Source organism: Trichechus manatus, unplaced genomic scaffold, assembly GCF_000243295.1.
Source record: "Trichechus manatus latirostris isolate Lorelei unplaced genomic scaffold, TriManLat1.0 scaffold00131, whole genome shotgun sequence".
Classification (NCBI taxonomy): domain Eukaryota; kingdom Metazoa; phylum Chordata; class Mammalia; order Sirenia; family Trichechidae; genus Trichechus; species Trichechus manatus.
Genome location: NW_004444067.1, coordinates 3,021,897 through 3,034,185, shown reverse-complemented (window position 1 = coordinate 3,034,185; position 12,289 = coordinate 3,021,897). Strand labels below are relative to the sequence as shown.

The 12,289-nt window shown below is 47.7% G+C and overlaps 1 protein-coding gene across 1 annotated transcript in view; it reads right to left on the bottom strand.

Annotated features, from left to right (window-relative positions):
- The window catches only part of TMEM132B (transmembrane protein 132B), a 215,783-nt gene that overhangs the window by 78,378 nt on the left and 125,116 nt on the right, over positions 1-12,289 (bottom strand). Inside the window, exon 3 of the mRNA XM_004385044.3 lies at positions 7,039-7,225. Within this exon, the coding sequence (XP_004385101.3) occupies positions 7,039-7,225 (187 nt within the window). The remainder of the gene's footprint in view (positions 1-7,038; positions 7,226-12,289) is intronic.

Sequence of the window (12,289 nt, the reverse complement as noted above, 5' to 3'; positions counted from 1 at the left end):
AAACACACACACAGGCACACACATACATGCATATGCAAACACACACACAGGCACACACATACATGCATATGTAAACACACACACAGGCACACACACGCACACACATCTTATACACACGTCTTTGCTTTCATTCACCTCTCACTGAAATCCAGCATTTCCTTCAATGATGACGTGGAGAGAGAGCCATGGTGCAGTATTAACAGTACCAGCCTTTTCCCGCCAACAAAGTACAGATGTTTTCAAATCACAGTACATTGTTACAGATACATCAAAATAGCGTTTATGCTGAATCACTACTGTGACGTTACAGTAGTTCTACCTACCACTAGATCTCATTTTGTAATGCAGTGATAAAATAGTACCTATGTTACTCTATCATGAATTTGCTTTTATAAATATTTTGATAGCTATATATCAATAGACAGGCCTGGTGGCACAATGGTTAAGAGCTACGGCTGCTAACCAAAAGGCCGGCAGTTCGAAGCCACCAGCTGCTCCTTGGAAACCCTATGGGGCAGTTCTACTCTGTCCTATAGGGTCGCTATGAGTCAGAATCGATTTAACAGCAATTAGTTTTTTTTTGTATCAATATAATTTTCGTTTTAATTTTTTCAATTTTCTGCATTTAAGTAACACTGACTGACAAAGGCCTCCAGACACAAAGAGGTAAACCCTGCTGTGCTGTTTGGCAGACAGACACTGGTGCCAGGATATCTGGGCTTCAAACTGCTCCTTAAGGGGGCATGCAATAACTTTGGGCAAGGTATTTATTTTCTCTGTTGCTCAGCTTCCTCGTCTGTAGAATGGTGATAATAGTATTACTCACAAGGTCGCTCTGAGTATTCAGAGTAACACCCCCCCCCCCAATATATCCAGGTCCTAATTCCTGGACCCTGTTAATATGTTGCAGTGCATGGCAAATAGAGACTCTGCAGATGTGGTTAAGGATTTTGAGATGGGAGATGATCCTGGATTATCCGGGTGGGCCCAATAAGGTCCTTATAAGAGGCAGGAAGGAGGGTCAGAGTCAGAAAAGGAGAAGAAGGAAGCAGAGGTTGGAGGGATGTGATTACCAGAAGAGGGCCACAAGCCAAGAAATGCAGGGGCCCCAAGAAGCTGGAAAAGGCAAGGAACAGATTCTCCCCTGGAGTCTCCAGAAGGAACCAGCCCTGCAGACACTTGGATTTTAGCATCAAAAGACCCATTTTTGACTTCTGGCCCCCAGGACTGTAGCATAGTCAGTTTGTGTTGATTTAGACCACTAAGCTGGTTAGGATTTGTTCCAGCAGCCACTGGAAGCTCATAGACACTGAGAGCTGTGGCTGGCACTGGAAACCCAGTAAATGTTTCTGCTACAGTCAAGGCCTGCTGACCTGACCCTGCCTTCCTCTCCAGCGCTGTCTCTTCCCCTCTCCCCCGGCTCTCGACATCCCAGCCACACTGGCCTTCTTCCTGCCTCAAGCACACCAAGCCTACTTCTGCTTGAAGACGCACACTGTTCCCTCTGCCTGGAACGCTCTTCCTCCAGAGCTTTCTATAGCTTGCTCTCCCTTCTTATCTAGTTCTCAGAGTAAATGCCAGCTCCTTCGAAAAGGCCTTCCTGCACAGGCTGACACTGCCCACCTCCTTAGCGACTCTGTGTGAGTGTCTCCACAGCGCCCACCACCTGAAATGACTGAGTGTATGATTTGTTCAGTGGGTTTGTCAGCATCCTCCCCTAGAATGTCGCACCATGAGAGCTGGGACCCCTGTCTGTTATGCACCCCCATTGTCCCAGTGACTAGAACACTGTCTGGCCCACAGTAGTCACGCAAATATTGCTTGAAATAAAAAAGTATTTGTGCCAGGTCTTGCTTGTAAGGTTTTGGGGCAAAATGGCTAAAAAGGAAGATGATTATCTGCTTGCTCTGGCCTCTGTTGAAGCCGCGTTCCTAGTTGCTTAGAAACTCACCGAGTGTGTTCGTTTTCTTTATTCCAAGCTTTCTGAAAGATAATGTGTTTTTTATCTGCATGTGCAGAGCTGGGCTTTTTAGTTTTAAGAACTGTAGTTGAATGGTGGGCTGCAGCCATAAACTCCATGCCACCCACGGAAATAAATCTCTAAGCCCAGAGTTCAGTAATTGGAAAGAAAACCAAAGAGACATGAAAGAGAGAGAAGGGGCATTGTGCGAAGCAAAAAGGAAACTTGTGCTTTCAGGTGGGAAAAAGGGAGACACAAAGAAGGGGGAAAATAAAGAAACGGTCATATTAGTTAGCACTTCCCGACCATGGAGAAGGCAGCAAAAAGGCTGGTGTAGATTATAAAGATGATGTGGAAACCATTATTACCCCGGGCTGCACGCTCATTTTTTGAGATTGCTCTTTTGGAGAAGCAATTTTTGAGGTTTGTAACCACTGGTGCTGCTCTACTAGAAATAGAAATATTAGACGCAAATGACTACCAAAGCCGGGTGATTTCAACCCCAATTTCCCATCACTTCAATATTCTCCCTTTCCATTCACCAAAAAGTGATGGATCCAGGACATAGGGTGAGGCAAAGGTCTCATCAAAAAAGGTTACCACAGGAGACAAGAACAGTGCCCCCCAAAACCCAGTAACAACAAAATAATAGCTTCCACTCACAGAACCTCTCCTTATACACTTATTGCTGGTAGGTGCCATTGAGTCAGTTCCGACTCACAGCAACCCTATGTATAACAGAACGACACGTTCCTCGGTCTTACGCCATCCTCGCAACGCAGGTGTGTTGGAACTCAGTCATTGCGTCAATCCATCTCACTGAGGGTCTGTCTCTTACTCGCTGACCCTCTACTTCATTAAGCATGATGTCCTTCTCCAGGGATAACGTGTCCTGATAACATTTCCAAAGTAAATGAGATAAAGTCTTGCCATCTTCGCTTCTATGAAGCATTCTGGGCATACATCTCCCAAGACAAATTTGTTGGTTCTTCTGGCAGTCCATGGTATATTGAATATTCTTTGCCAACACCATAATTCAGATGTATCAACTCTTCTTCAATCTTCCTTATTCATTGTCCAGGTTTTGCCTGCATATGAGGTGATTGAAAATACCATGGCTTAGATTAGGCACATGTTAATAATCAAAGTGACATCTTTGCTTTTCAAAAATTTGAAGAGGTCTTTTGCAGCAGATTTGCCCAATGCAATTAACAAAAAAAAAAAAAAAAAAAAAGGAATTGCCTTCAAGTCGATTCCAACTCATAGCAACCCTATAGGACACAGTAGAACTGCCCCATAGAGTTTCCAAGGAGCAGCTGTGGATTTGAACTGCCTACCTTTTGGTTAGCAGCCAAGCTCTGAATCACCGGGCCATCAGGGCTTTGCCCAATAAAATACATTGTTTGATTTCTTGACTACTGCTCCCATGGGTGTAGATTGTGGATCCAAGTAGGAAGAAATCCTTGACAACTTCAATACGTTCACCATTTATCATAATGTTGCTCATTGGTCCAGTTGTGAGGATTTTTGTTTTCTTTATGTTGAAGTACAATCCACGCTAAAGGCTGTGGTCTTTGATGTAGTCTTTATTGATGACGTGAGTGCTCCAAGTCCTCTTCATTTTCAGCAAGCAAGGCTGTGTCATCTGCAGGTAGTTAATGAGTCTTCCTCCAATCCTGATGCCACATTCTTTTTCATATAGTCCAGCTCTCAGATTATTTGCTCGGCATACAGATTGAATAAGTTATGGTGAAAATATAAAACCCTCAGGCACACCTTTTCTCATTTTAAACCACAGAGTATCCCCTTGTTCTGTCTGAATGACTGCCTCTTGGTCTATGTACAGGTTCTGCACGAGCACAATTATGTGTTCTAGAATTCCTATTCTTTGCAATGTTATCCATAATTTGTTATGATCCACACAGTCAAATGCCTTTACATAGTCAATAAAACACAGGTAAACATCTTTCTGGTATTCTCTGCTTTCAGCTAAGATTCATCTGACATCAGCAATGATATCCTTCATTCCACGTCTTCTTCTGAATCCGGCTTGAATTTCTGGCAGTTCCCTGTTGGTGTACGGCTAGTCATTTTTGAAGTATCTTCGGCAAAATTTTTCTTGCATATGATATTAATGAATTTACTTATTACAGGATGCTAAAATTGAAGCTCAGGGCAAGGATTTTTTTTTTTTTTTTTTTTTTTAGCTAAGTCAGTAGTTTATTTGGAACAGCTCTTCTGAGTATAAGGGCTCTTGCATCAAGTGAATGAAGGCTCAAATGAGGGACAAAAAAAGGTACTTGTCAGTTTGAAAGTCACAGTTTATCTTTTCTATAATGAGATTAGGAGAAAAATGAAGAACCCACTGGGAGCAGGAAGAAGCAAGAGTCTTCTTAAGTCTGGCATTTGATGAAACAGATATTCAGTTACTGTGCATTTCCATTGTTTTTCCACAGCAGAGACCTGGGAACGCACATGCCTGAAGCCAGGTTACTCTTACGTTCCATAACTATGTTGCTTGCAGGGCTGTTGTTGCCACAGAAGTTGGCTGTGCCCCAGACAAATGGGGTGCTGGTCTGTACCCACAAATCTTTATCCCAGTCTTTTTCACAAGGAGGTGACTGCTATGGGCTCTCTGCCAGAGTCTCTTCTCCAAGGATCCTCGTTCAGTTGACAACATCCTGCTCGATATAACTTCGTCATCACAGCTTGAGATGTTGTGACTTATTTCAGCCCAAGGAACCTGGTGGCGAGCACTGAAGGGACAAGTGGCCAACTTGTTTGCAACATCAGGATGATTCTTTCTGTACTTGGTAAGATGATAAAGAAACCTGTCACAACTACTCCCGACAGCCACCGTCATTCATTCAGGAAGCCACAGACAGTTCATAACCCATGGACATGGTTGTGTCCCAATAAAACTTTATTTATAAAAATAGGGAGTGGGCTGGATATGGCCTGTGGGGCTGCTCTTTGCCAACTCCTGGTCTATACTCATGTTCTGGTCCCTGGCTCCTGGGAGGTAAACACCCATCACTTCGCTCCTCTGCTGGGGACTGGTGCCTGCCCATCAGGGGAGGGCTCGATGCTCTCCTTTCCAATCCACCCTCCTGAGGCATCAGGAAGCTTCACACCCCCTGTGAACCGAGTGATGCAGATTAAGCAGAGAGCAAATCTTGCAAAGACATTGAGTAGAGATCATCCAGCATCAGCCTGACCTGGGTTGACCTGGAAGAGCTTCTAGGGAAATGAATGCAGGACCATGTCCATGTATCCTGAAAGCCACATCCAGCCATCTCCACCCCTCCGCAGGGTCCTTTCCAACTGGGTGTGGCTCCCCGTAAAGCAAAATGCAGACTGCTGCTGAAGGGGACAACCTCCATAAGTCTAAGCTTCAAGAACCATATGACCTCACTACAATTGCCATTGAGTTGACCCTGACTCATGGTGACCCCTTATGTGTTAGACTACAACTGTGCCCCATAGGGTTGTCAATGGCTGGTTTTTCAGAAGCAGATTACCAGAACTTTCTTCTGAGGTGCCTCTGGGTGGACTCAAACCTCCAACCTTTTGGATAGTAGCTGAGCACGTTAACTGTTCGCACCACCCAGGGCCTCCACGATCCTGGTAGCTTGGATTAAACTATGAGATTTATTCATTCATTTAACAAATATTAACTGTTCCAGGCATTGTTCTTGGTGCTGGTACACAGATATGCACATAACCAACGCGGTCCCTGCCCTCACTGATGGCGGATTCTAGGCAGGAAGACAGATGATGAACCCTTAGTCTCGGACAGCGATAAGATCTCCGAAGAACATAAAACAGGGGAATGAGGTGGATAGAGTGACGGACCAGGAGGGAACAGAGGGCCCATTTCAGCCAAGTAGATCAGGGAAGTCCCCAGAACAGCTGAGCTAAATCCTGAATAAAGGAGAGGAGACAGATGTGAGAGATGTAGAGAAGTGAATTTCATGCAGAGAAGGGCCAGTACAAGGACCTGAATTGCAGACTTCATCATAGGGCATTGGGTTCTCGTTTACAAGGGTCTATACTCTGATGCCCAACCTGAGTGGTGGGTGATAAAAAAAACACCCACAGATTCTCCTAGGGTATCTTGGTGTGGACCCCACACTTCAGTCTCAGACCCCAAAAAAAACAAAACCCACTGCTGTCAAGTCAATACTGACTCATAGAAACCCTATAGGACAGAGTAGAAGTGCTCCGTAGAGTTTCCAAGGAGCGCCTGGTGGATTCAAACTGCCAACCTTTTGGTTAGCAGCTGTAGCTCTTTAACCACTACGCCACCAGGGTTTCCTTGGTCTCAGACAGGAAGATCAAACCAGAGCAGAACATATCTGCGCATTTCCTGGGTGTGACAAAGGGAATTAAGAATGTGGTATGCCCATGGGTTTGTAGACCTGTGACCCACCAGCACCTTCATTTTTAGGTTCTGGAACCTCATCTATGACCCTTTCTCAGGCATGGCCTGTGATCCTGGTCATGAACGGAGGTTTAGCCAAGCTTGGGAAAGAAATCAGATCACCTCCAGGCCAATGGGACAGAAGCACAAGGCCGTGTACAGACTCTTGGGATGCTATCCAGATTCAGTTGCCGGCTCCAAACAAGGCTCTCTCCTTGCGTCTGCATTCCAGAGTCTGCTATCTCCAAGCTACCTGGGGACCTCAAGGCAAAGCTGATTGACCAAGGATTCATTACCCAGGTCATAGAGCGGCTGTTCCCGCCACCTACCCCAGATACACCTCACTCTGTGCAGGCTTTCCTCCCAATATGCATGTAGATTATGGTGATAAAGAACAAGGGCTCCCTGGGACACAGTTCAGCAATATCCACAAATGAAAAGGGATTCACACAGTAGACCCTAAGTAGTTCCCAAGGAGCCATTATGGATAGCAGAGACATAAAATGCAATGTAAGTGTATTTTCCTTGTGTTGAACAATGTGTACCAGATACATGGGAAATATCAGATTATAAAATGCTCTATTTTTTTGTGCATATTAAGAGTGTGTAAAGGCAACTTCTTGGCAACACTCTTTGTGAAGTCCCAACTTCTTACCATTGCGAGAGGGACGATACCCACAAAGGTGGTCTGGCTGATGAAGATTTCAGAGACAACCAGCTCACTCGTGGAGTCCTCCACCGGGTACTCCACCTGCCAGGTGATCTGCTGGGCCCCGGCCAGGCCACTGCTGTTGTCGACTCCAAAGTCCACTTGCAAGATCTCATAGAAGGAGCCATTGGCCCTGGAAAACAAACACACATTAAAGTGCAATTTAAAACCCAAGGCTCAGCAGAATGTCAAGACTGCGATCAATTGTCACTTTCCTCTTTGTCAACCAGAAGAATTACTGCTGAGTTCAACAAGGCACACAGCAGCGTCGATGAAGCCTCATTCACAGCTGCCCACCACAGACTGCAGATCAGAATGGGCTGGTGGGCCATCTCCAGGGCTCTGTGACAGCAGACTGCTCTCCATGGAACGAGGCAGAATCTATCTCTGTGCCCACCATGCACAGCTCCCCACTCCCAGCCCACAAGTACACATGCCACAGTCCAAGGCCCCCATCCTGGGAACGCCCCCAAACCATCCCACCTGCTTCACCGTGACTCCAGTCCTGAGGATTTCGGCCATTTCTACGTCTACTTAGCTGAGTGTCTACAGACCAGTGGTTCATACTGAGCTTTAGAATTTGGGGAGAAAAGCAGAGACTTCCTGGGCTTGTGGGAGCACATGGGACGGAGAACGGGAGGGGGCTTCAGGAGCCGCCCCGAGCAACATAATGAGGTGTTAGCGTTGACTTCCATTTCAGCAGCGTGAATCGAAGAAAACTCCACCCGTGTGAATTCATGGAGTGACGAGGCTGAGTGTGTGCTTGGGGAAGGTAAGTGGGTCACAAATAAGTGAAAAAGTGCAACCGTCAGTATTTTCGTATATGGGGAGGCTCTCGCTGTTGCGATGGATTTGTACATTGTGGGCTGACTACTGTGTTGACAGAGGAAGTTACGGCACAGAGAGCTTAAAAATCATCCAGCACTGATTTGGGAATGACTCCAGCTCTGTAAGCCTGTCTGCATGACCCCGAGTCCAGCTGTCCCCGGATCCGAGGAATGTGTCAGAGGAGTCAGAGTCACAAGCTCCTCGAGACCTGAGTCACATGGCCCAGCCTGTCCTTTTGTGGCCAGTGGGCCTGCCTGGATCAAGATGGGGTGGAGAGCCTGTCCCTGCCTCCCTGGAGCCTAGGCACAGTTTGCAATCAGACCCCAACATGCAGCGTCTGAGGAAAAAGTTCTGAAGCAGAAGTCACTGCCTGCTGGTTGTCCAACAGAATTCTCCTACCATGGACAGCTCCCTTCTACTGTCCTTAAGTCTTCTCTGAGAACAGGGGCAGAGCTCTGGTGGCGCAGTGGTTAAGAGCTAGGCTGCCCACCAAAAGGTCAGCAGTTCAAATCCACCAGCTGCTCCTTGGAAGCCCTACGGGGCAGTTCTACTCTGTCCTATAGGGTCGCTATGAGTTGGAATCGACTTGATGGCAATGGATTTGGATTTGGAAGAACAGGAGCAGGAGCCCTAGCGGCGCAAATGGTTAAGCGCTAAGCAGCGAACCAAAAGGTCCGCGGTGTGAACCCACCAGCCAGCGGCTCCCCAGGAGAAAGACCTGGCGATATGTTCCCATAAAGATTACAGGTTAGGCAACCCTATGGGGCAGTTCCACTCAGTCATATAGGGTCGCTGTGAGTTGAAATTAACTCAATGGGGCCCAATAAGAACAAGGGGGAAACCCACAACTGGATCCTTATATATGTCAAAGGCAGCACTCAGCTGCAGCAATGGGATTGACAAAACTGAGCTGCATGGACCTGCCTGACATGAAACTCTACCCAAAATAGAACTACGTTTGACTCCTTATAGAACTGCTCATCGGTCATATCCAACATTCTTCCCACTTAGCAGAGGTGTGAAGAAACTCTCAGATACTGCACCGTCCCATAAGGCAGCCACTAGCCATATGTGGCCCTTTAAATTGAAATGTAAATTTACTAGAATTAAATAAAATTAAAAATTCCATTCCTCAGTCACACTAGCCTCATTTCAAGCGCTCAGTATCCACATGTGGCCAGTGGCTACCATATTGGATGGCACAGATAGTGACCTGCTGACTTGCTTCATCCCTGGGCAAGTCATTCCAGCCCTTCCAGCCTCCGTGTCCTTACCTGAGAAAGGGAAATAACGATAATGCTCGGTGCTCATCCGTGGAATGATGAGGCTGGACTGTGACTGTGGATGTGCTTCACACACTGCCCAGTACCGCACACACATACTCTGAGCACAGCAGAATCACCAGACGCATGGCTCTGGAAGAGTCCAGGGACTCCATGGGCAAACCACCAGGTGGTCCTGGCTGAGCCTCGGCAGCGTGTGGGCACGTGGGAGCTGTGAATCCTCAGGGGTCTCTCTGTACAAGTTGTCACTCATGAGGCAGTGTGTGCTGACTCTGGGTCCCTGGCACCATGAAAGGACTAGGGGTGGGCACGTATGAGACCTCCCCTCACCAAAAAAACAGCTGCCGTGGAGTCGATTCCAACTCATGAAAACCCCATGGGTGTCAGAGTAAAACCACGCTCTGCAGGGTTTCAATGGCATTGACTTTTCAAAACTGGATTGCCAGGTCTTTCTTCCAAGGCACCTCTAGGTGGACTTGAGCCACCAATCTTTCCGTTAGCAGCTGAGTGCTTAACAGTTTGCACTATCCCGGGATTCCCCCTGCTCACCAGGGGACTCCTGTTTCCTGGGGCATCTTTAGTGAAAAGACAGAGAAAAGAGATATTGAGGGCTGAATTTTGAGCTGCCGGAGGGAGTTCAGGAACTTCGTTTTTAGCTTCAGTCACCCATTTCCCAGCCCCACACTCCAGTCTGCAGCCTCCTCCTGGTCAGGAGCATCCACGTGTCCGTCTGTAAGTCTCCTCCCACCGAGACGCTCCCAGCTGTCGGCTCACATCTCCTCTTTGGGCTGCACTGTGCTCCGTTACCAGGACAAAGTTGCTCCTTCTAACACCCGCTGGGCCCTCAGTAAGACCTGCAGAGGCTCACACCGACAAAGTGAAAATCCAGTCCAAGAAGAAACGGAGCATGACGCTGTTATCTATCGGCCGTTTCATCCTGCTAAGCCCACACTTGGGTCCGGGGGTGACAAGAAGGGGCCAGTCTTTGGTCAAAGGTGGTGGAGTCTGTGTGAAAGGGTCTACGGGCTCCCCTCCGCTCTGTGACTCCCCAGCCTGTGAGCTCACTGTCCACAGGAAACCCACAACTACTGGTGGAAGGACCATAAAGTCAGTCACCTCCGTGCATCAGTGTTTTCAGAAACACATTTCCCTCAAGCCGGAGGAAGGAGGTCTTATACTTCCAGGCAGCTGGCAAGCTTGCTAATAAGCCCATTTCTATGGAAATGGGTTCATAACTATTAATTTTGCCTGCTCCTGATCTATTCTTGATAAGCTTTTCAGATTTAGAAAAGTGCTCCATGACGCTCTCGGTTTAATAACTACCAGCTGCCTTTGAGGAATCGGGATCGCTGTTTCAGCCACGAGATATTCACGAGACATTTTCTGTGGGGTAGAGGTGTATGTGTGTGAGTGTGAGTGTGTGTGTGAGAGAGAGCAGGTGTGAGTGCGTGAATGTCAGTGTGTGTGAATGGGTGTGAGTATGAGTGTGTGGGGGAGTGAGAGCGTGTAGGAGCGTGTGTGTATTGTGAGTGTATGTGCAGATGTGAATATGTGTGGAGTGTGTGTGTGTGTGTGTGCATGAGTGTGTGTGTGCACGAGTGTGGAGTGTGTGTGTATGTGTGGAGTATGTGTGTGTGTGCATGAGTGTGTGTGCACGAGTGAGTGTGGAGTGTGTGTATATGTGTGGAGTATGTGTGTGTGTGCATGAGTGTGTGTGCACGAGTGAGCGTGGAGTGTGTGTATGTGTGTGTGTGTGTGTGCATGAGTGTGTGTGCACGAGTGAGTGTGGAGTGTGTGTATGTGTGTGTGTGTGTGCATGAGTATGTGCATAAGTGTGTGTGCAGTGCGTGTGTATAGAGGGAGGGATGAGACATGAAGTGGCCACACCAAGCGGCTGTTTCTCCCCTCAAGCTGGAGCACACAGCCTCCTTCCAAAATGACCTGCTTCCCAGAAACCCTGTTTCCCGTGAAAATCTCACCTTTGAGAAAAGCTGAGCCTCCTTCCCTGGCCCCCTGGCCCCTTCCCCTCGGGAGGTGGGGCTGAGACAACCTGTCTGCCCCATGTGGCTGATGCTCAGACAGTCCACAAGAAGGAGAAGCAGCAGGGAGAGGGCTGGTGGCCAACCCTCGTTCCGGGGACTAGATGAGGCATTTCTTAGCACATGGCTGGCAGTGACAGTAATGGTTGTTTTGTGGGGGGATGGAGAGAGAGCCTAAAGCTTCCCCTGTCCTTCAGCAATTTGCATCACTTGCAAGATTACTTTTCTCCCCATGAACTTCTAGATGGTCCTGAGCTACCAGGCTGAGACGGTGACGCTCTCCCCACAGAGGTTTTCCTGGAAATGGGGCAAGAGGGGCTGCCCCTGGTCTCCGGGCCTCGGTTTTTTCTTAAGCGCCTTTTTCCCAGGCATTAACTTAAAAGATGACCGAAAAGCACGGTAAATACGGAACGATGCCGACGCCAGACACATGCCCTCAGAGCAGGATTTGCTGACAACTCACAGCAAACACACTCTGAGACTGAACTTCTGACTCCCCCTCCAGATGACTAACTCCCCGAGGACAAAGACGTCTGGATTGTTCCCTGCTCTGTCTGTAGCAGCTGGCATGGGGCCGGACAAATTGTAGGAATTCAACCAGTATTTGTTTAACTCATTGAACATACTCAAAAGACCCAGCAGGGCACCCTGTGAAATTCTAAAGGGTGTCATTTGCATTCTGGGAGACAAGGAGCTACCATTCCTGGGTCTTGAGCCATATTCTCATGCCTGCTGGTAAGTATACGGACACACTCTTTGCTTCCAGAAGACACATCTGTCTCCACAACTAGTTCTTCAAAGGTAGAACCTGTGACGACACCATAGTCACTCCGAGAACTTACTACATTTATCTCACTACAGTGCTTCGCAGTAGAGTAACTTTCCCAGTAACATTTACCAAGCACCTACTATGGCAGGGGAGCAGTGGTCATTCAGTGGTAGAATTCTCTCCTTCCTTGCAGGAGACCCAGGCTCAATTCCCAGCCATGCACCTCAAGTGTAGCCACTACCCATCTGTCGCTGGAGGCTTGCGTGTTGCCGTGTTGT